Source organism: Clytia hemisphaerica, unplaced genomic scaffold (assembly GCF_902728285.1).
Source record: "Clytia hemisphaerica strain Z4C2 unplaced genomic scaffold, Clytia hemisphaerica genome assembly, whole genome shotgun sequence".
Classification (NCBI taxonomy): Eukaryota; Metazoa; Cnidaria; class Hydrozoa; order Leptothecata; family Clytiidae; genus Clytia; species Clytia hemisphaerica.
In genome coordinates this window covers 120888-146313 of record NW_027104309.1, presented here as the reverse complement: position 1 = coordinate 146313, position 25426 = coordinate 120888, and the positions used below count along the sequence as shown (strand labels likewise).

The following is a 25426-nucleotide window of genomic DNA, read 5'->3' as shown; positions in this document are numbered from 1 at the left end:
AAATTAAGGGCCCTTCTACACTTGAACAATTAAACATCGAGGCAAAATTTGGTATAAAAAGAAAAGTTGGTACCAAAAAAAAAAAAGTTGGTATCAAAAAAAAAAAGTTAGTACCAAAAAAAAAAAGTTGGTATCAGAAAAAAAATGTTGGTATCAAAAAAAAAAAGTTGGTACCAAAAAAAAAAAGTTGGTACCAAAAAAAAAAGTTGGTATCAAAAAAAAAAGTTGGTATTAAAAAGCCTTTTGGCGCCACATAACAATTTATCAAGCAACAAAAAAAAAGTCTCAACTCTCAAAAACTCTCAAAATAAAATCAACTCAAATGAAACATTTTTAACACACAAATCCACACACATTTTATTTTCAAGAACTTTTTTTTTGAGCGGGAAAACATTTTAATTGCGATATTGACACTTTTTTTTTGTTTGGAGTTAGTGCACAAAGGTTTCTAGACGACTAAAATTTACTTTTTTGCTTTATTTCTAATATGTCTGAATTAGTCGTCTAGCTTGCTAGACTAGTCTTTATATAAAAAAACTGTACCCCGTTGAAAATTTACCTCAAATTTTCCAACCCGGCGACTTTATTCAGTCAAAAATCATCCCCGGTGAACTTTAAACTCTACAGGGTTACTGAGACAGGGGTGTCCCTAAATTCTTCATGAATTCCAATTTTTAAGTAGGATTCCTTCAAAGGAGCTTTAATGTTGGAAATTTTGAAATGGAAAACGTATAATATTTAGCTTTAATGAATCATAAACAGATCCAACATCCATTACAAGCTCTTACCCAATACTAAATTGCACTATTTTTGGCTTACGTTGTTGAACGTAGTACCAGCTCCTTTCGCGAAGCTCTATCAGAATCATAAAAAAGTTTTTAGAGGTATGGCGGTACGAGTTTTTATGATAAATGGGAAAAGGTGTTAACTTCCAATTTACTTAGTGTAAATCAATATCAAACAAGTTGTAAGTTAGTTAATTTCAAAAAAAGTAGCATCATTTGTATAGGGACTAAGACAGAAAAGAACTCACAGGTACTAATTATAAGCAACCAATTTGACAACCAATGTTGTAAATGCACCGTCCGTAGAGAAATTCAAACTAGAATTGACAAACGAATGGAACGATACATATCTATAAATTGTAAAGATGTATAATTATTTGATAGAACAATAGACCTGATAAATACACTTTTATAAATTGAAATTATAATCGTCACCTGATTATTTTTTGAAAATTTTTCACCAACTTGTCATTCAACACATCACCCCCAGCTCCCATCTCGGTAGTATTGATTTTTTATTTCTGATGATCCCATTTAATGAATGGTCAATATATCTCGTACATATCAATAATAAAGACTTTGAAGGTGGTTGTAGTACTAAAACATTATTAGGTACTCCAAAGTAACAAAGAATCAAGATTTAAAATTTTACAAAATTATTTTGCAAATCAAACAGTATAATAAATACAAAAATAAAAATCACAAGGCTAGTTGAAAATCAGTCTCCATTTCACAACTTTTTTCTCATACAGCGATATTCAAAATTTTATTTTACCATTTACTACCAAAGTTCTTCCAGAAAAATTTCATAACTGTTCATTTTCTTCATTTTTATTGAAAAGTAAAGACAGACATCCTGTGTTATCGAAAGGTCACTCAAGATACAATGAAACACATTGTAGAAAACAGCTACAAAAGCAACCTTTTGTAATGTCAACTTCACCTTTATCCATAGGTGTATAGGTCTAGTGTCTGAAAGTTAAGTTAAGGTTCCTGTGCTGGTTGACGTCTTGTTCTCGTGGTCTTGGCGACATTATTTTTGTCTGACAAATCCTCCATTTAAAAACAGACTGGAAACCAGTTTTGAAAGCTTTAATGGGTGTGGACACCAATCAAATGTCATTACTCTAAAAATATTCGTATTCAAACAAACTCGTTAAACTCGAAAAAATAGTACAGGCAAGTTGTTGTTTATTTCCAACCTCGTTGTAAACGCACCATTTTCGGTTCTCGACGTAAACCGACGTGCGTCCGTCAATTGTGTAATAAAGCTTGTTATACACGCAGACGAGGCTACATTTTTCCAATTCAGCTCAGGAATTTCTTTCCAGTTGAGGAGAGGTCAATGTCTAATATCCTTGACAACTGAAACATCCATAGAGCCTGATCATCAAACAGCTTCAGATTGCTTTTTGATATCCTCATCAGAGATTACCTGAGTTCTATTCTCACATTCTACATCTCCTTCAGTGCACATTTCCTCGCCAACATAAATACCATTTAAAGCTAGGATACCATCTTTATTGACACTATTGTCTTGAAGAGCATTCTCCGAAGAAACAGTCGTTAATGTGGTCGTAGACAAGAAACTCGGCAGCGTCATCGAGGAAGTTGTGCGATCGCGCAATGATATGACCGAGATCGCACGATCACGTTGAAATTGTGTGGATGAGAGTTCGATTGAGGTAATACTTGTTGTTGATATACCACGATCAATAGAATGGGCGGATTTCATACTTCTGGGCGGAGTGGTGCTTTCACGCCTTATCTTGTACGCTACACGTGCGTCTTTGGACTAGAAAATAAATAAACTTTAATATGAGTTTTGAGTCATTCTTCTTATTTTCATAGAGAATATAGAATATACGTTTTTTATAAGAATCTCCAAAGTTTTTGAAACCTTCGGATCTTCTTAACTTAACTTCTTAAGCCTAAAAATCTTTTTAACTTGTTCTTATTTTCACTATTTTGTCTAGATCTAGATTAATAATTTAAAATTCCAGGTCAATAATCAGCTTCACCTAATTATCAAACACTAAAAGGTGAACAGTACTGCAAAAGAGAAGTGTGCTCGTCAAAAGATTTTCCTTAAAAATCGGGTGTTTTGGGGTCCACAGAGCCTTAAAATGATCTTAACTCGCTCTTCATGTTTTGGCCATCGAAGCCTGATAATAGAAATTTTAACGACTTGAAAATATTTGAAATCGAATTGCTTTGACAGTTTCCTTAAAAATATGATGACAACGGTAACACTTAGAAGTCATTAAATTGAATCTTAACGCTGATTATTTCTTCCTATGTATTAAAAATCGGGTGTTTTGGGGTCCACAGAGCCTTAAAATGATCTTAACTCGCTCTTCATGTTTTGGCCATCGAAGCCTGATAATAGAAATTTTAACGACTTGAAAATATTTGAAATCGAATTGCTTTGACAGTTTCCTTAAAAATATGATGACAACGGTAACACTTAGAAGTCATTAAATTGAATCTTAACGCTGATTATTTCTTCCTATGTATTTTTGTCCAGTAGCAACTTGAAATTTCCTTAATTTATTTTTTAAGAAAATCATTTCCAAAGCCATATAAAGAAACCACATACGAGAAATCATGATGTCATGATCGGAGAATTACATTTTGTGAATCACAGGATAATCAAACATCACTCCGTCACCCAAATTGACCGTCAAAAGAAAACCCTGCTATGTTACTCTAAATAGCTCGGTTTTAACATTGACCTTTATATACCCTGGACACAGTTTCTCGAAAATTTCATTGAACTATAAATTCAGTCAGGTCGAGAAATGCTAACATTAGGGTACCACTTTTCTAAAAACTCCGTTCAAAGTTGGTGGATATGGCTAGGCTTCTGGCATCCACTAAACGGATTCACTCTCCTTATAAACCTCTGCACTACCTGTGGTTTTGTAGAGGTGTGCGATTCAGACTAGGGTATAGGGTTCTTAAGGGTTTATAAAGGCCAATGGGCCTTTCCTTTCCTTCGCGGAAGAAGAATTCTACTGTTTATCAACAATTAAACTTTCCATCCCCATGCTTAACTCTTTTAGTTGGTACCTTATAATAACCCATAATCCTTTGCAACTTACCCATAATCCTTGAATTGATTTTCCAAAGAGTAAGAGTAGAGAAGCTGTGACACCAATCAGTATACAGACAGCTATAACCGAATACATGGCTTGATGGTTGGTAGTATTGGAAAGGGCCACCACACAAATCACTCCAACAATACCAATAGCTGTAATGTTGTAAATAGCAAATGTTGTGTTCCCTGTATGGACCTATAGAATGAAAGAATAGCATCGATTTAAGGCTGGATTCCCTCATTTGACACTAATTTTTCGAGGTGTGAGGGTGTGAAGTCAGCGTTTTTTAAAGTTTTACGGCTGAACACATTTTACCGTGATTATTTCATTTTCCTAGGAGTTTTTGACAGATTTTCGGTGAATATTGTATTTTTCAGAATTGATTTCTCGCGTAGATATCCAAACCGTAAAAGGTCGTAATTTTTCATTTCTTTTCCGATCCTTGAATTCATCAATTCATGATATTCATTACGTAATGTTTCTACGCGGAAACAGGCCGGTTTTTGCTAGTCTGAATCGCAGACCTCTAAAAAACGGAAGGTTATCACTACTGGTAAAAACTGGAGTGTTTTCGTAGAAATAATTACGCCATGGATATTCTCAATAAGGAACAAGAACTATACCTCTTTACTGTAATTTCTTAATCCACGCAATTGAATACTAAAGAAGACACCAAAGAGCAATAGGAGTGCTTTATAACAATAAATCGCGATTGTGTATTCTGTCTTGTATTGACACGTGCACGATATAATATGACCAATCTCGTTCGTGTCCGTTTTAAAGTTATACGTGTTTAATGAAATTGGTTTCGTGAGCGTGATTGGGGATAAGGTTGCTAAGGTAACCAAGATAATGACGTCACATATCACCATGGAAATCACGAAAACATATAGCATCCAATCTGGATATTTCTAAGAAAAGAAGAAATTAGAAGAATAAAGTGAAGAAAACCACCTGAGTCATTACAGAGGTTGCCGTTATTCTTATAGGAGAGGTAAAACGTCCCCTCCCCTTTGACGGGCCTTTTCAAAAAGGCGGTCCCAAATTTTTTTTGCAAGGAAGAGAGAAGCAAAATCATTTGATCAAGATTTGCGTATTTTCTGCATTTTTATACTTCTAAGGCGGTTGGGAGGGGGGTTTGCCCAACTCTTATTCGAAAACCTTTTTTAATGGTGGTACTTTAAAAACCCAAAGTTTGCTTCAAGTCCAGTTATAAGATTTTAATGACATTCTTAAACAATTAAGATGAAACCACAACGAGGCTTTGATTTATTAAGTTACAATGCTGTTTTTTCGCATTTCGAAAATTGAGGTCATGAGGTTAATGAGTCTGTTTTTAAATTTATTTTAGATTAATGAGCGTAGGTAGAATAAGACGAAATCCGGAGGAAAGAGGTTGTGTTCTAAAGCCAGTTTAAGTTATAAGTTTGCAAAACTCTCCCATTTTTTTAATATAAAAAAGCATTTCATTGGCCCCTATTCTGTAGAATTAACGTTAATTTACATTGGGCTTTTCCAGAAAAAAATATTTAGCCCCACTGTTGAGGATATTGATTTTTCGAAGTATCAAACCCCTGGAATATCCTACATTATTAGTAAAGGATATCCACTCTTAAAAATATGCTCAACCCCCTGGATATCCTCTCTTATAAAGATGCTTACCCCTGGATATCGTAGTTTTTACTTAAAAAGACACTTTACTCCCTGGATATCCGCTCCCTTGTAGATATTCAACCCCCTGGATATCCACTTTTGGATAAAAATCTTTAACGCCTGGATATCCAATATCCTCAACAGGGGGGGGGGGGGCACGGACTACTGTATTTCTGGAAAAGCCCATTCTCGACGGAAGAGAAAGTTTTCAAGAGCCTTTTGAGGGTATAATTTAAAATTTCGAACTATACAATTTTTTTGATTTATCACTTCTCCATGATTTGAGGGAAGGAAAGTTTAATCAGATCTTGAATATCCAGAAAAATTAATTATCTTGGACCAATATCAATAACTGTCTGCGTAGGTTAAAAAGATTCATTTTTATTTACAAGGGAAGGAAATAGTGGTCTCTTTCCAGCCCTCTTCTTTAAAAGCAGGATGATAATTTTCACTGCTAAAACCTGCATATAATTTAAAGTATTATTTATAGAAGAGAGCAATTTGCATATTTCCGCTAATTGTAATAATGATAGTGAAAACTCGGTAATCAGAATGATTTTTTGGTCATTCCAATACAATTGTTTTTTATACATAGATATTTTAATGTATTTTGCTAGGAAAATTTTTTATGAAAACGAATTTTATCAATTCGATATTTTATAAAGAAGTTCTAGTAATTTGCAACCCCTAAATGGAAAGTAACCTAATGGAAAGAGAATTCAGATGAAACAAAAAAGAAATGTCACTCACGTTCAAAGCTTTCTCCAATTTATAACCTGTTGCCACTCTGCGTTTGTAGATCAACCAAATCTTCGTGAAAAGTGAACCAAAAGTCAGTGAAAATCCAATCATGAGATTCGCTATGAAAACATAACAAACCGTACCAACGTATTCCTCACCAACGAAACGTGTATCTACGCCGTATACCACTACGGCGCTATAACATAAAACACAACCCAGGAATACAACACTATCAAAAGACGTTTCAAAATGTTGAAAGAAATTGCCTTTGAGTGAAGAGGATAGAGACGTGATAAGTGACACGAAGGTTAACACGATTCCACCGATCGCTAACACCCAAATCACGATAAGGAGCGTGAAATTAAACGTAAGCGTGATGTGAGCGGTTTTGGCTTTATCTCGTGGCACGGTAGAACCGAATAATCTAGTCAACGTATCTTTTTTAATGTGAATTTTCCGCTGGTTAACGTCGTATGTTGTCACGAATTGTGTTCCGTCACGCAGATCAAATACGGACAGGTCTACACTTCCGTATCTACGTGACACCGGGTCCTTTTTTCGATAAAGTTTGGAAAATCCAACACTCCCTGTAGCTCCCTCGAACCGGACCGAGGATGCTTTTGAAGTTACATGAGCAGCGAATCTTTCATCAACAATTCTAGAATAGTCTCCCGTTAATGTACACTTGCAATCTAAGAAATCACGATCTTTACCAGCAAGTTGGAACGTTTTAGCCAATGCCCAGACAGTATCGTAAACATCTGTACTGTAATCTCTACATTTATGACCAGACGCTTTTTGAATCATATCAAAATCTTTTTTAAACTGAGAAACAGTTTCACCGCTTACTAATATTGTATCATCTCTACGCAATAGGGTATTTGTGAATGATAAATGTCCATCAGCAGCTATGTGTAATTGTTCTTCGCTGCAAGATATCTCTCTTTGAAAAGTTCCATCTTCGGTTCGACGCGAATCGTATGCGGCAGAAGCCCAATCTTGTGGTAAACGTTCAAACAGAAGCCAAATCATACGTTGTTTATATATCTTGGTCTTGAACGCATTACAAAACATATTGCGAGCACCTGCGATGCTGAATAGCCCGAACACAACTCTTGATTTGGTTCGTTTAAGTTTTTCGATCATTTCACGGCTTTCTTTTTCATGCGATTTGGAGAAAATGGTACCTTTGGTGAGTAAAGTTGAGGCGTTTGACCCAACACGAGTGTTTATAATTTTCTCCAATATAACATTACTGGATTGATGAAAACTATCATCCAAGTCATAAACTAGACTGTATTCACGCCATCCTAATTTGATAAACAGACTAACTGCAGCTTCAAAAGAAGCATTAAGTAGTAATGGAGTTTGGACTTGATGTTGTAAAGAGTTCTTAAAAGGGATATCTGTGTTACCGTAGGAGAATTGTAAATAACCGTACTGTAATGCGAAATCGAATACTGATGGTGCTTGACTACGATGCGGGGTTCCGATAAGAACTGATTTTAACGGTGGTTTAGTAAACAAATCATTAAATTGTTCCATTGTATTGATAAAATCATCCCGTACTTCTTTGAAATAGGGCTGGATATAGTACTGCGTTGTGATGTTTGAAGTAATGGTTTGGTTTAGTGTTTGGTTGAAATAAGTATTCAATTTAGTCCCATATAAGAAATCCTGCTCGTTGATCTCACGAATCGCTTTTTCAATGATTCGTTTAGTACAACCCCCGTCTTCGTCTGGTGTTGGTACTAAAATAGCAACTGGAAACGGTTTATTCTTAATAATTTGTCCGGGGGTAACAATTTTGATGATTAAAAAAGTAAGTAACACAATCGATGCGATTTTCATCTTTGCCAAATGTTTGGTTAATCCGTTTGCCAATAAAAATTATAAGAAAACACTATCAAAACACAATTCCCGATAATTTAAATCGCGTCTCCATACAAATCAACAAGCACGACCAAAAATCATTAAAAAATTAAACTAACATCAACTCGCATATTAACCAGAACCTTTTCTTTGAAACAGTGACGAGAGGAAGACAATATACCATAAATAGGTATTAGTAACAAAAAGACTCATTAAAGCAATTAACTTCCGCCTTACCATATTACAGTAGCATAGATATAGGTTGATATGTGATGAGTACAATTGAAATTCAATATTTCTTTATTAGAACAATACAGGCTCTAAACGTCTAAATGTATGGATTTTTAGCAAATCAAGCATGTAAAAGATAAATAAAGGATATATTATTTAGGATTCAAACTTGAGTACAAGAAATTGAGGCTCAAAATGGCAAACAATAAATCAACCGAGCTTCGACAAAAATGATTTGCTAATAATTCTTATAAAAAAGGATATAGTCAAATTTGATGAGCTCATTTAAATGAAATTAAATATTTCCGATGAAAATTTTGAAGCTAATAGTTTTTGCGTGTTTCAACAAATTTTGGAAAGGATGTGATGAACTAAGAATATATGACAATGTCTACTTAATTAATTTCAGACAAGAATATATTCTAAATTGAAAAAAAAGCTTAAAATCTCGTTCGCAAGGAAAAAGATAGGTATTTTACTCATCAATAATATGAAGGATAATGCCGCCCCCATTTTTACCAGGCCGCCTAGACTAAGACAAACCGCTATCTATGAAAAAAGATTTCTTTTCCGTATACCGCCATAACGGATGTAAACTCCGCATGTATATTTTCCCGCCTTTACTATCAATGCAACGGACGATAACATCGTCTAACCAGGCCTAAATGAGGATTTTAGAAAGTATAAAAATGGAAGCCACAAACAACATTCTCCAATTGCAGAAGAAACTTTCCTCTCCAAAACTATCTTCCAAACCCTTCCTTCTATTTTAAAACACATGGTCGACCAAAAATAAGGCTTACATTAGACCATGGATTTAAATCCATGATTAGACCCTTGCAGTGTACAAAATTTGCAAGAAATTGGTATAGTCTGTTACTCTTAACTGTTTTTTTACGAATACTTTTTGATTTGATAATGGAAAAAAAGCTTTTCACCAGTTTTCACTTAAAAGTACCTAGTTAAAACAGTATTCAGTGCCAGAAATTTTGAGTGAGCTTCTTTACTTGGAAATGCGAACATTGAAATCAAAATGACGCCACCCACTGGGTTCGCATTGCTTAAGTACATAGAGGGTAACCAAAAACACTTTTCATACACTCAAAGTATGGCGTAGCATGGTGTCCCCAGGGCTCTCAGCCCCCCCAGAAAATTCAAAAACGTTCAGCTCCATCCCCTTTTCACTTAGCTCCCCCCAGAAAATTTGGTTCATGCTAGCCCCCCTCCCCAGATTGTCTTGGGTTTACCGGGCAAAACTTAATATTACTATGCGATAGTAAATAAATAAATGAGGATTTCCTTCCTCATCTTCATATACCAGTACAATATGACAATGAAGTATCTTACTCATAATATATTAAATGGTGATTTTTTTGAAAATTTTATCAGTCATTAAAGTGCCGCTAAATGGGTTTTTAAGCTTGTTTGAGCTTCCTGTTTTTCAAATCAAGTCAATTTAGCTCTAAGGAACTCTATTTTGAATGACAGTAGAGAATAATGAAGAAAGCGATCAGGGCTCCACTTAGAATCCCCCATTGTTGTTTTTCTTAGATACAAAACATTATCGTCAACATGAAAAATATGAGCAATTTGATTGGCTAAAAACGCGTACATAAATGCTGTATTTCATATTGTATCGTACAAATACAAGACAGCGTTCAAAACATTTCAGGGGGGGATCTGGTAAGCGAGAGATTAAATTTTTTACTTTACTTTTGTATCTAATCCCGAAAAATCTGAACTCGAAAAATATAGCCCATATTGTACTCTGTACTGTGCGATAACTACTACTTATAACCTCATGTATTTTTGCAGAAATTCTTCAGTCATTTGATAAAGTTGCGAAAAGACTGGGAGACATACAGACAGGCAGGCAGACGAGCAGAAAATAGATCTGGATTGTTCACATGGCAAGACCGTGTTATTGCCCCTATCAAACAGTAAAAGTATTTCATAGCCGTATTCTTCCGACTAAATCTTTCCTTGTTTTTCCTTAATAAGTCTAACCGATTTAATCTTAATCATGATGCTCTGCATGAATGATATATCAATAATACATTAAGTCGGTAAATAATATCAAATAAACTGAACTGTTTGACGTATGAAGGGAAAACCACATCAATTGAAAAGGGGAAATTATAAATAGCTGACCATATATACAACCAGCCTTATCATGACGACAAAAGGATGAATTCATGATATGCATGACGTAATGTTTTCTACGGAAATGCTAGACAAAAGTTGTATAAAATTTGCCACTACAGGCAAAATAAGGGTTTTTTTCGTAGAGAACAATACGTCATGAATGTTATGAATATCATGAATAAAGAGGGGTGTTGAATACATAATAGAATAGTTCGATTTTTGCTAAGATTTGGCAGCCAATTTTTAGAGTGATTTGGTTATAAATTATTTAATAAATACCCCTTCGAATAAACACCCCTCCCCTTCTAAAAACCAAAATATCTAATGAAATTTATTCGAAATAATATAGTATCAGACATTGATATTAGTCAAAATACACCTTTTTACGGTTAGCTGCTTCGTATAAAAAGTCACCAAAATTTCGAGTAAACAAACCATCTCATTGGCTAAGAGCAAAAAGATAAACAAAAAAATGTCCAGAGTTAGAGCACAGAAAACACATTTTTCTCATTCTCTGCACATTTTCTTGTTTATGTTTTTGATTTTAGCCAATAAGATGGTTTGTTTACTCGAAATTTTGGTGACTTTTTATACGAAACGGCTAACCGGAAAAAGGTGTATTCATTTCCTGTGAAATATTGCAAAAACGACAGAGCCCTGGTTTAATAAACCTTTTTCAGCTTTTCAGAGTTGTATAAAACGAGGATACTATGAAAAGCTCAACACTTAGTGTTTTGAGCACTCTGGTGACAACAGCAGTCTATGCTCGCTTACCCAAGCCGCACTGATGATTCCTGGGAAGGACGAAACACGTGTCTGCGGATAGATGTAAAACAAGGATATGTGCCCGTTAACTTGTTGTATCCTGTGCTATCTAACCCTTCAAAATGTGATTTTATTCTTATACACTATGAATTTAACAGGCAGGACAACAGAAATTGAAAAATTACTATTGCATGAAAAAAACTCGTACCTTTAGTTGTAGGCTGCATGATTGATTGATTGATTGATTGATTAATTAATTGATTGATTGATTGATTGATTGATTGATTGATTGATTGATTGATTGATTAATTGATTGATTGATTGATTGATTGATTGATTGATTGATTGATTGATTGATGGCTCAGAGAATGATTTTTGGAGCATAAGGTTTTCTTTTCGCTGTTTTTCCATCTTTTTTGGCTATCGACAAAATATATAAATTATTAAATATAATTCTTGCAGGCACCAGTTGTCTTTATCAAGAGTATATTGGTCAGTGCTGGATATATATTGCAAAATGATAACAATATGTTGAAAAGGTGTTGTCCACAATTCAAAACAAGCTTGATTTGTAATATTCCAACAATAAAGGGGACATTGATCACTGAAAGAAAGTTCGTTTTCATAATAGCGCACTTTTTTTATTTAATACAAATTTGATAAAAATCCAAATTTTGTCGTATAATGTTCAAGAACATTGTGTAGTCTAAGTAGCCCTATAATACAGTTGATTCTTTTCAGGGATCACGAATCTTCTTCATATTAGAGAAAGGTTTTAAGGAGAGACCTTAGCAAGGATGTCCAAAAATTGAGCACGTTCGATTACAAGTAAAGACTTAATAATGAGTGTATCAAAGTAAAAGATCCTCCTTTAGGGAGTTTTTAGGGTGGGGGGTCAAGCAGTTAATCCAGAACATCATCCGTAGTAACTGATTTAGGATGATATTTAGGACCACCAACCCATTCTGACACTTAATCCACACTGGATTTACTGTTTTTCAGTCACAATCTTTGACCTAAAACAGTCCACCGGGGCATTTTGGCATGCTTTAAGTTATTTTAATTGATGTTGGTCGACTTTCTAAGTAATTTTCAATGCATTTCTTTTAAAGACATGAATAGCTATGAAAATATAAAATCTAAAGAAAAAATATCTAAATCTAGTATGAACAGGTGAGAAAATAGATCAAAACAGCAAAATGATAAAAGGCAGTAAGTAACAAAATATAGCAAAAGTTATTGCATACCTCAAAAAAGATTCAAATATCTCATTTTTTAAATCAACATTCAAAGTCAGTTAGATCTAGTTAGATTTTGTGGTTTTAACTAGGCTGCAAACCCAATCTTTAAGTGTTCCCAACGATGTAGAACTTGCTTGGGGTTAGGTGCCCCACTCACCCTATAATTTTTTCAAATTGACATTTTTAGTTCTCTTTTCATTCCTGAAATCTTGATGATTTTTACAAAAAAAGGGGCGAATCACCCGATTTTATAACAGCTTGAAAATTAGTGAAAACGGAATTTGTAAACAAAGCAGGAGAAAGTTAAAGCAAGACTTTGATGCAGTTTGACGTTTTAAAGACAGAAGAAGAGGCAAAAACGAGCATGAATCAGAATAAATGAATTTTACAGAATGACAGAAAATGCAGTTAGTCCACTTTTCTTTCCCAGAATTCTTTCAGAGACCACCCCTTTGGCAGTTAATCCACTCTTAGATTAACTATATTTTTCAAAATTTGAAAATGGACCACCACGGTCAAAACAGGCATAGTGTTTTGGATTAACTGCTTGAACCCCCCCTGTTCATACACCTTTTTTTTATGAGAACAAACTATATAAAAACATAAGGCTTCGGTAGCCAAAATCTTAAGAACAAGTTAAGAACATTTTAAGGCTTTGCGGATTCTAAAACACCTGATTTCTTAGAAAAATGGACAAAAATACTCAAAAAATGAGGAATATAAGAACATGTTAAGAACATTTTTGGGCTAAAACCGAAAAACCTAAGAACATCTGGAGGCTTCAAAAATTTTGGATGTTCTTATAAAAAAACGTGTAATTTGATTGGTAGGAGAAGAAAAAGTCACCATACTTTATTGACCAGGTATCGATAATCCATTCGTGTGACGTATTCTCTTTTGAATTTGATTCATTCATTTTAATTGATATTTGATTTTCTGCTAAGAAATAATGGAAGAGTCAAAACAGAGCAGGAACGTGAATGACTGGACCAAGGGTCCCATTCTACAGTATTAGGTAGTTCTAGGCTTTAGGGCTCCTTTCATAGAGAAAAGAATCGCACTCAGTCAGAAGGGAATAGACGTGAAGTCTTCAAAAAAAATGTGCCTTTTATAAGAAAAATACACTCAAGAATATTAATATCAAATTAAGGGGAAAAACCTCCAGAAAAAATTATCAATACTTGAAGGACTTTCCCATTTAATAAATTAGATTAAGGTTTTCCTCTTTTTCATAAGAAAACGATTAGTATTTAACTTTTCAAACAAATTTTATTGATAAGCATAAAAATCAAAGTAAAGTATTTTCTTTTAGGTAAATGTTTTATAGGCAACATTATTTTCAGCTTTGTTACAGAAAAATAGATCTACAAATACAAGAAAATAGTTACAGTTATTATAACGATAAATAAACAAGTCATAATTTATGATATTCTTTAAATAAAACATTAAAGAAGGCCTAGTATGAATAATTGGATAACAAGGAATAAATTTCTCAAGGGAAAGAAAGCTGTTAAAGACAGTGGGTGTTTTTATAGATTTGTTTTTAAACAGTGTTACTGTCTTTTTAAAAAAACTTTTTTTTATAAAAAAGCTTATTATATACATTTAAATAGCTTTATTGATCATTTTTTGTTTAAAGAATTTTTCTCAGCAAAACAAAGGAGCTTGATAAAACCCATGATAGTTTTAAACTAGTGCTAGGCTTTTTGAAAAATAAAAAATAAAATTTTCATTGCAGAAAGCACTCCTGTTAATGAAGGAATGTCACAAACACATTCCAAAAAAAGTCTCAAATTATATAAAAGTGATAATAATGTAATTGGCTAAAAAATATTTTTTACGAGCATTGATAATAAATTTAGTTATAAAACATTATTGAAAGAAACTGAAAGTAAATATTATAAAAATATTATTTGACAATGATTTTTATCCTATTTATGATGTGAAAGGCCAATTATTTTAACCCCTAAAACAGATCAAATCATAGGACATTGATTAGAGGATAAAAACTAAAAACCCCACTTTAATTGATTTTTTAAAAACAGCAAATGATTTTTTAAAAACGACAATCAATTTTTTAAAGATATTTTGACATTATGCAGAAGTGTTTGCTTTATTTAAAATCTGTCAAAATAGTAGAAATTAAATATGCCAGTATTATACTCCTGGACGATCCGATTCCTGTCCGATTCCAGCTAGCTCAAAAATATCTGCAAATTAGCATAGCCACATTTAATCTACTCATGCACTAGAAAGGCAAATTTTTTCTTTCCTTCTTTTAATCGGACATTAAACAGCAACATAGGCAAGCCATACACAAGGCACCAAGGGCACAATCTTCAGCAGTTGTATCTCTTTGCTTTTCTGTGTAAACAACTTGTTGTGGAGGAGGTTGTTGATAGACAACAGTTTGCGGTGCTCTGTATCCTTCTTGAGGATATGGTTGTTGCTGCTGTGGATAGCCAGGATGTTGCTGGTAACCTGGCTGTTGTGGTGGGTAGCCAGGCTGTTGTGTTGGGAAGCCAGGTTGTTGAGGTGGGTAACCAGGCTGTTGAGGAGGATAACCACCTTGCTGTGGTGGAAATTGACCAGGTGGGGCATAAGGAGGAGGTTGGGGATAACCTTGCATCCCTGCATTCTCAGGAGGTGGATAGCCTGCAGGTGGTGGTGGAGCAGTCATTTTCTATAAATTTATCAATAGTTTTTTTCTGTTAAAAAAAGAAATACAATTATACACTAAAAACTCTCATTCAAATCTGAGGGAAATTGTTGGACAGTTACCTCTTTTTGGCAAAAGGTTTGAAGAATAATGAAAAAGAAATTCACCAAAAGTGTTTCTAAAACCTTCTCCTTTCATTTACTTTGTAGCGATTACTAAAAGGTGGTGTGCAAATGACAAAGTCAGAAAATTCAAGAAGAAGTGTTTCTTCTGAAAATATAACCTATAATCACGAGACATGCTATAATTTTCTATGGTCAGAAGCCCAAAGTTCTGATTTCCACTACAGCCAAAAATTCAAAAAGATTAATATATAAAATGTTTTTTTGGCCTTTTAAAGTCAGACCTGTAAAAGTTGACCATGTCAAGTTATAGCAAATAACTTTTAATTATGTATTCTTTTAAAATTCTTTTAACAAGCAACATGCTGAATGGACGTACAAGATATAGCTAGTCGGAAACATGCTGAGTGAAAATGAAAATGTTTGAACAAAAAAGAAAAGATAACAGCATAGCATAGCATAGAGATGCGTAAGCTTAAAATAATAATGCAACTTGTTTCGCGTTTGCTTTATTTCCAATGTTTTAGAGCTAAGGAGCCCCAAGGAGTTTTGAACAGAAACAAAACAATGCTTTCTTTCCTGTAAAGATAACTCTATTGCATTTAAAAGATAAAATTGAATGAAGCAACTTCCACAAATCCGAAATTTGGCGCAAATTTGGCTGAAAAATATTTCTTTTGAAAATTTTGAAGTCTCATACTGTATATTAAGAATTACCATTTTGCATAACTGTGTAAAAAATCAGAAAAAACTAATGAAACAATTTCACAGTCAAGAAAACCCTTTTTTTCAACATTTTTGGCCGAAATTTGCCCAAAACATTATTATTTCTAAAATCGGGCTCCATCAGATTTTCAACATTATATTTTACATCATTGTGCAAAAAATCAGACAAAAATGCCGAGGCAGTCATGAGAAATTCTAAAATGAGAAAAGGGAATTTCCCCAAATAAGAATATCCAAAAACTGATGAAGCAATTTCAAACAAAGTCCAAAAAACCTTATTTTTAGGCACTTTTTGGTCCAAATTTGCCCAAAAATATTTTTTTTGAATAGCAAGCTCAATCAGTTTAAACATTACCATTTTCAGCCATTTTATATTATTATGCAAAAAATCAGAAAAAATTACCAATGCAATCGAGAGAAATACTCATTTTCCCTAAAAATGATAAAAAGGAATAAGAAAATAATAAATAAGAAAATCTAATTTTTACGGCCAAAAAGAATTTTCCAAAAAAAACTGTTTCAACCACTTTTTAAAGAACTTTGCCCTCTTCATTTATGTAAAAAAAAACAAAAACAATTTCAACAACAAAAGCAATTTCACACAAACAGTCTAAACTTAAACTCCTGCCTATCTTTATGCAAAAAATTAAATCTAATGGGCCGATCCCCGAGAAAAGCTGGTAACGGACGAACAAAAGAATGGACAAACAAAGTTGAATTAAAGGAGACCTCTGCTTTGTGGTAGGTCCAAATTCGACAATCGAATTGCAATTATTCGATTGTGTTCAATTGCGTTCAATTAATTCGGCTTTCGATTCGTTCGATTGACACCCTCTGGTTGTAGGTCGTGACACTATTTCTGCATGCCCGATCCGACAGTCAGGAGTTCTATCCTAATTAAGCATATTTTTTTCGATCGCACAGACTTTCTTAATTAGGATTATCCCTTTGTTTTTCAATCCTAATTAAGAATATATATCGAATTTCCAGTTTTTTTACAAAAATACAAATTTCTGCAGATTCTTATCAGCCTCCAATGAAAGAATTTAGTGTGTAGAGCAGATTTTGAAAGTTTGATACAGTAATATGGATGGAGTCTTGAGTTATGACATTTAGAAAAATGTTCTATTACCCGCGACAAAAACGCGGGTGTATTGCCCTACCTACATCGCACTAGATAAACATTTATAATGTAGCACGGGCTTTGATATTCCTAATTAGAACTAACGTGCCTAATTAGGCAGATTTTTACTTATGGCATCATTTTGAAGTCCTCTGCCCAAAATTTTGTTTTGATTTTTGGCTAAATATATCATCTTTGACCTGCTCTATCTATTGCTCATAGTGACATTCTTGCACTTTAGCCCCGTCCCGGAAACGAAATTTTTCTTCGTTAAAATTCGTCGTTTATCGAGTGTTAATTATACGTATAATTATACATCTGCCCCGCACTTCCCTGATTTCAATTTCAAGCCTCCAATCCTTCTTTTGTATTGAAAAACAACGAACTTTGAATAACCATTTACTATTATATATACTTGCAGTTCACTCCCAGGTTTCTCTACGGGTCGGTTTTACGTTATCTTTAACCCGGGAGTGAACTGCAAGTATATATAGAGAAACCCAATACGATTTTCAATCCGGGAGTGGACTGCAAGTATATATAGAAAGATACTAATATGATTTTCTGTACGGGAGTGAACTGCAAGTAGTATAATTATATAGAGGCTTTTATCATTTTCGATCCGAGAAGAACGAGTGTAATAAAAATTCAAAAATTTCGAAATTTTCATGTCGAAAAATCCGGGACCGAATTTCACTCCCGGGCTGGGAGTAAACTGCAATATTGCCCTCATAGTTAGAATTTGCGGATTTTGTTTGTTGGTGAAGAATCTGAATTTTAAAAATCATATTCTTAATTAGGATTGAAAAACAAAGGGATAATCAATCCTAATTAAGAAAGTCCGTGGGGCGTGCGATCGAAAAAAATATGCTTAATTAGGATAGAACTCCTGACTGTCCGAAAAATATATTTGTCTTTTTCGCTTTTATACGAGAGAAGAAGCCATCACCACTGTCAGCTCTCAACCCTAGTTGCTTAGTACACCTCTCCATTGCCAACACAAAGGAAGTACCGTGAGAGTGTGTCAGTGGAGGCTAACATGCATAGCCCTAAAATGACCTATGGCTAAATCTTCATGATGCACCGACAAGCACGGGGACTTAGAAAATTTTTTGAAACTTTTCAATACTTTACCCCGGTTCGAACCTACATGTTTCCGATTACGAAACACGAAGTATATACCACTGGGCCACAACGGCTGCTGATTTTCCGAAATTCAAGGTTATTTATAGAGTGACATATATAGTATATACGGGTGAACAGACCTCACGAGTTAGGCTAACTGTTATGATCGCCATTCCTCCAGGAAGACCCCACACACGGGTGCACCACCGGGAGGGTGCACAGCCGTCTGGGTGCATGTTAGGGATGAGCAGCAGGCTGACTTCGCCAGCCTGCTGCCTATCCCTAACAAAACGCTGCGCTCGCCTGTGCGCTACGCGCACAATATTTTGCCCGCGCGCACCCGCGTGGTGTACTTGCAAGGCCGGTGCATCATGAAGATTTAGCCACTGGTCTAAAATGAATGACCTGGCTGGTCATTAAAATAAACTATATTCAGCTCTGCTCGCAGCTCTAGTCTACCATTTTTGTTTTGATTTAACTTTGTATTTTAATGACCAGACGGGTCATTCATTTGAGGGCTATGCATGTTAGCCTCCACTGATGCAAGTTACCCACTCTCACGGTAGGTAGGTAGAAGAAAGAAGAAAAATGAAAATTTCCAGAATTTTTTAATTTGTCTGACTGTGTTGTTGAGAAGTAAGCAAGAATTAATACCTACAGTAAGAATACTTGCTCCTCTTAGTTGTCCCTTTTTTTAATTGATCAGCCTAAAAACAGGAACAAAAATGAACGAAAGGCCGAGCTGATGGGTCAGCTGATTATGATGCAGATGATTTGACTTTGAGCGGATCTTTTTGTTGGAAGTTTTCGGTTTATCGGATTTAAATCCGATTTATATTTGATATCATTTTGTTTATACGACTTCCAAACCTTGTGGAGATAATAGAAAAACTACCTGGATAAAAACACTTTAAAACACTATGGGGGTAAAGATTATGTTTCAATAGGAAATATCGGGGAAGCAAAAAACCCGCGAAAAGATTTCTCCACTCCACCACGGCATACTATAAAAGTTGGACCCGGACCTTGGACCCTATTTCAGACCCAAGATAGGACCCCAAATCGGACCCTAATTCGGACCCCAAATCGGACCCCCATCTAAAAAAGTCGGACCCCGATCTAAAAAAGTCGGACCCCGATCTAAAAAAGTCGGACCCCGATCTAATTCTAAAAAAGTTAAACCTCCATCTAAAAAAGTCGGACCCCTATCAAAAAAAGTCGGACCCTAAAAAACAACTTAACTTAAATCATTATGCTTTAACATCTTAAAAAAAGACATGAGTACAAGCTTTTTGCTTATGGCTAAGAAAAAGGTGATAAACAACCTCCTTGTAAAATGACAATAAAAAAACCTATAAAAGAGAAACCCACTGTTCTCCCTCACAGCATGGATTTATCAATAGAACTCTGGATAAACATCAAATAAAAATGTGGAGAGCAAACCATTGCCGTTCCATTGTTTTAGAAAACAATCAATGTACAGGCTTTGTCCGCCAAGGACAACTGTCATATGGTGGCTCGAGTTTGATTTTGATGGATATAGATATATGCCCTCCGATAGCGATCGGAATGGGTCCTAATCACCAAGGAGGAGTGGGAATCACTGCGTAGACAGACATTGCAACCCTGCAGGTGCGAGCTTACGTGAGTTATGGCATATACATTGACACTCGAATGACACTGGGAGAACGATGTTCATTGCAAGACCGAACCTGTAGGGAGTGTTGCAGCACGTCACAATGTCTGGAAGTATCTACCCAGACTCTTGTATCAGAGTAGTGGTACCTAATTCTCCTCACATGGTATGGGTGGTATGGGTTGACCTGGGCGAAGGTACATTCATTTGCCAAGTGAATCATAGTACCGCGGTGGGTATCGAACTCGGACCTCCCAGACAGGAGTCAAGCGTGATAACCAATACTCTACTACGCCAAAATGATTACCGTCAACAGCTCTAACCTGTCTAACTTGGGACGAGTGGTCATATCATGGGATGGTTGACTTTCTGGTCTGTATTTTCACTTACTGTTAAATTTCTCTTGACAACAAGTTTGTTTTCTATGAGATTTGCGACTATGTTAATTAAATGACTTTGGAGGTTCGGTAAAATGATGGCCGAATTGCTGTCCCATGTTTTATCAGACTATCCCAAGTTATAGAATAATAGAGCGCCATATGGGTCCCCGGTTTTTTAGATATGGGGTCCGACATTTTTAGATGGGGTCCGACTTTTTAAGATCGGAGTCCGAATTTTTTAGATCGGGGTCCAACTTTTTTAGATGATGGAGGTCCGACTTTTTTAGATCGGGGACCGACTTTTTTAGATGGGGGTCCGATTTGGGGTCCGAAATAGGGTCCGGGGTCAGGGTCCAAGGTCCGGGTCCGACTTTTACAGTATGCCCTCCACCACCCCCGCAGAGGGACCTGATGACTTCCCTGGGGTCGCTTGACAATGTAATGAACTGACAGACTGACAGCGATACACTAACACAGGTATTAAAGGTTTTATTTTTACATAAGTATTCGTATCAGAACAGTGTCTGCCTATTTAATTGTTTCATTATGCTGAAGCAAAAAAGTTTTTCTTTTCCTTTTTCCACTTTTTCTGACCAGCCAATCCAACAACAGTCCAATCCCAATCTTGCTCTCCAGCCACGTCTCCATCCCACTCCCCAGGGCCAGGCCCAATTTAGTCTGGAGATCCATACTCTCTATTCAAACTTACAACACATAAGCAAAACTCCCATCAAAAGCTATTCATTGAGAGTATGGTATTTTTGACCCAGTTTGAATTTGTTTACATTTGGTTTGAATTTCGTGCCAAAAAAGCGCCGTTGATAAGGTGTTATCCAATCAGATTCGGGCACTTCCAATCAAAACAATAATATCACATGATATCAAAAATTGTTTAACAGCCAATAGAATTCTGCGGACAGATTTGGCATCCCGTCTACTCTCTGATCTGTTATTTCTATCTATTTTTCCTTCTGATCACAAAAGCAAAAACAAAATAGAAATAACATTGTACTGTACACAAAAAAGCCTGAAAGAAGAGAAAAGTCATAATCATCATCTATAATAACACTAAAAGAAAAACTAAAGCTATAGAAAATGAATACTAACCCTCAATGAACACTTTTGTGAAGTTTGATAAAGATTTTATCCAAAAAACTTCAGTTCTGAAACACTGAAGTCGGTTTTTCGGTTGTCGGCCGGTGGACAACAGTTATATTTGGAGGACTGTCTAAGATAGATAACAACATGAAAGTTACTGATAAAAGCCAAAGCCCATAAGGAACATACCTGCTTTAGTTTCTTTGGTCTTTGAATGGTATAAAATTTGAGAAAGTGCAGAAAAGATCAGCCATCAAAACAAACAAAAACAAAAGTTATGATAATCAACTTTTCTGTGGTAGAAACACATTTTTTGGGTTGGTGCACATACAGAAATTACACTGGATACTAAAATTAATATTCAGGGAGTGATAAGTACAGTTAAACTACAAAAAATCCATCAAAAGAAACCAAAAACAACCATGCAGAACAGTCAGGACCTCTTTGGTCTTTTTAACAATTAGTTCGGGTAGAATAAAAACATACCTGATCAACACAACCAAACCTTCTGTCTTGCGTTTACTCTTTCCTTCCCAACAACTTTCGTTTTTGCTTATGTAGGTTTTAAAATCCACAAGTAATGAACCTCTTATAGCTTTATCTGAATAAATCTGGTTGAAAACCTTCTGTCAGGTTTCATTCCGTACGTTTTTTATCCACGTGGTGAACCGGTTTTCCCCGATTTCCCGATAATTAAAAATTGGAACTTTCCCGTGGGCGCCATTGGGCGTACCGCCATCGCGAAATATTTTTCGTGAAAATTTACCGATTCTTTAACGCTAATATAATCTAGATAGGAAACAAATATTAAATTTGATTCTTTTTTTGTTCGTGTTTTTAAATTTCAAGATAAAAAGAACTATGAATTATTTTCTTCAACGGGCGTTGAATCGACATTGACATATTTAATGATGTCATAATCAATGCCGTGCATATTTTGTCAGCGCCGTGCATATTTTGTCAACATCCTTTTCATTGGATAAATACCACTAAAATATACAAGATCAGTAAACATAAATTTATCGCCCGCGAGCACGGCTTAGCTAAGCGCACCTCTCTTATTCATTATCTAAGAATTGAAGCGGGCAAAGATTACCGCGCGGGCTGATAGCGGACGAAGGTTTTTTGAAGATGTTTTCAGTTATAATCCAAGGTAGAACAAACTAAACATAGAAAGGGGGTATTTTTTAGTGCTCTATACGATGATCTGTAATTTTTTTGAATTCTATGTTTAGATTTTTCTACCCAGCCCCGTTGCTATGTCCGCGTGCCCTGTTGCTAGGACCTTTGCTTGAAATCGAAAGCGAAACCAAGATTATTTAGCGCACACTGCCGTTTGCGTAATATCGATAAAGTGAAATGAGGTCCTGACTGATGCAGAACAACCATGCAGCACACATTTTTTAAAAATTACATCAGCCATGTTGTTTGTAATTTTTGCCAACATACTCATGACGTGGTAACTGACAACAGTGATTTGACGGTCTTTTTGAGGTGCCAGATCTCAAAAAATCAATTTTTAAGCGTTCAGCATGGCCCCCAAAATGAGGGCTAGACTTATGTCGGCACATCAATGAATGACTACCATCCCTCTCCGATGGGATATTGGCCCGCTCCTTTAGAGCTTTAGCGTGGGCGGCCGTCAATACGCCATCGGAATATCAGATAACTATCTCTGCGGTTCTTTTTTAACGGACTGCTCTTTGATTCTTCTATAAACAACATCCACTTCGCGCACAGAAAATGTCCCGGTGTAACCCATACTTTAAAACAAATATTTAGCACCTAAAAGCAGAGAGTCACAGCCGTATTCCTTTAAGCATGCGCCGCGAACGCCTTAAACTCCAACTAGAAGTTATCTTGTGATCGCGGTGCGTGCCTTAATGGATTTGGGCTTTAGGCTATTTCTTTACATTCGCGTTTGGATTCCAGGACTGCACGATTGCTTGAGGAATTTCAAAAATTGAGGTTTTTGGTGGGAAAATAAAAAAAAGGTTCCAGTTTTAGTAGACTAGCAAACTAGTCTGTTAATTAATCATGTCAGAGGGCGGGAACATAAAGGCGGCGGGCGTTTGCTAGAACATGAGCTGCGTAGGAGAGCGAGCAAAAGTTGGTGAGAGGCTGCCGATTAAGGCTTTCAGCCCTTGCCGCCGACAAAATTTCTTCCTACGCTTACCTAACTCCTAAGCGTGATACCGTTCCAGCCCGACTGGCGTGCCAGTCTACAGTTTTAGCTACCGACCGACCCATTTTTCAAAGCTTCTAGGACACGAACCAATCAATCAATAATTGGGCCTGGCCCAGTTAAAAACAAAACTATCTTACAAATCAATTTAGGTAATTAGAAAAATATATACCTATAAATAAGTTTTGTTCAAATTAGCACCCCAACATTTTCCTGAAAAAGCACCCACAAACCATGTGAATCGAGGTCCTATAATGTATGGAATGTACAGGCTAGTTCAAAACACAAACAAGTCACAGGTCACACAGCAGGTCAACAGGTCATAACACAGGTCAACTCTAATTACTGTTAATTTTTAAGTCAGAGCTCTGAAATGTTGTTAACAGTGCATGACAGGTGAGGACTTTGGGCAGGCAAATAAATGACAAAGCCAAAAATGTATTAGGTTCCGAAATGTGTACCGTGAGATCGGGTAACTTGCATCAGTGGAGGCAAACATGCATAGCCCTCAAATGAATGACCTGTCTGGTCATTAAAATACAACTACGCAGCTCTGCTCGCAGCTCTACTCTACCATTTTTGTATTAATTTAACTTTGTATTTTAATGACCAGCCAGGTCATTCATTTGAGGGCTATGCATGTTTGCCTCCACTGTTGCAAGTTACCCAATCTCACGGTCAATAAAGTACACATGTTTTAAATAAAAATATTAAAATCTCACCTCCAAACAGAGTCCTCTGACAGAAAATAGCTATATTACACAATCGCTATCATATCAGGGGGGGTCGGTCGTTTAATTTTTTGGATGACTTTTTCTGAAAAAATTTGAAAATTTTTATAACTTGAAAAAGTTTTCTGTTAGAAAGTTGTTGCTGACCTGTGACCTGCATTTCAAACTAGCCATATGAAGTATTAGCGCGAGTATTGGGGTTTTATTTCCGTAATACAGAGCAGATAATTTTGGGCCTGAATTGGTGGGGTACCCTAAGTTGGTCTAATGTCAACATCCCTCTTCTAATTCCGACACCCAATTTTAGAGATACAAATTACAGGTTGGAATCACTGATGATATCTGTAGATTCTTCATCAATAAGCTGGTTTGTATCAATGAAGAAGTTCTATCCATAATTCTTTGCTATAAAGGATATTGATAAAATCTTTCGTTGAAAGTCTTTATCGATAACACTTTATTCTTAAACAATTCTATTGATAAATTCTAACTCTAAAAACAATAAAGCTTTAACAATGAAATTGGTCACAATGTTGGAATAGTAAAGTTTGTATTTCTATTTTTAATTAGTTAGCTTTAAGCGAGTTGATAAAAGAAAACAAAAGAGATGTTTGTACAAGCTACCAAGAAAGCGGCTTGATAAAACAAAGCACAAGAGACACTCATGAAAGCAGGGATATCCCTGGTGAAAGTTATGAAGAAAGCGAGTTGATAAAAGTAAGCATAAGAGACACTTGTAAAAGTTACAGAAGAAACAAATTCCAAAAAAACTAAGCATAAGTAGAAAAAGAGTTGACATTTTAAAACTCTCAGAAAAGCAAGTTGATAAAAGTGCATTTGAAACACTATTCTTGTCTCCCGAATAGACGTCCCCTGCTAATTGTTATAAGAGAGAAAAACTCCACCCCCCCACTCTTATTAAGACACCCCGCCGCTAATTAAATTCGAACAATTCAATATTTTATTACAGTGTAGATAGACCTTAAACTTGTTAAAATCTTCCTTTTTGTTAGTATTGTTCTTATTCGACGTGTTCATTGGTTAAAGTTTCTTTTTTGTTGTTGAAATTGATATCAGTTAAAAAAAAATCTGTCTTCAAATTACCTC

The 25426-nt window shown here is 35.5% G+C and overlaps 2 protein-coding genes across 2 annotated transcripts; both read right to left on the bottom strand.

The window, feature by feature from the left end:
- Positions 1–1419: 1419 nt before the first annotated feature.
- On the bottom strand, positions 1420–8501 carry LOC136817512 (gamma-aminobutyric acid type B receptor subunit 2-like). The gene is made up of 4 exons (XM_067073836.1): positions 6290–8501; positions 4510–4797; positions 3890–4081; positions 1420–2580 (listed from the first exon to the last, which is right to left on the bottom strand). The coding sequence occupies exons 1-4, from the start codon at positions 8129–8131 to the stop codon at positions 2176–2178; spliced, it is 2727 nt and encodes a 908-aa protein (XP_066929937.1). The 5' UTR covers positions 8132–8501; the 3' UTR covers positions 1420–2175.
- Positions 8502–14144: 5643 nt separating this feature from the next.
- On the bottom strand, positions 14145–19055 carry LOC136817517 (cysteine-rich and transmembrane domain-containing protein 1-like). Its single transcript, XM_067073844.1, has 2 exons — positions 18948–19055; positions 14145–15217 (listed from the first exon to the last, which is right to left on the bottom strand). The coding sequence occupies exon 2, from the start codon at positions 15212–15214 to the stop codon at positions 14813–14815; it is 402 nt and encodes a 133-aa protein (XP_066929945.1). The 5' UTR covers positions 15215–15217; positions 18948–19055; the 3' UTR covers positions 14145–14812.
- Between the last annotated feature and the right edge of the window lie 6371 nt (positions 19056–25426).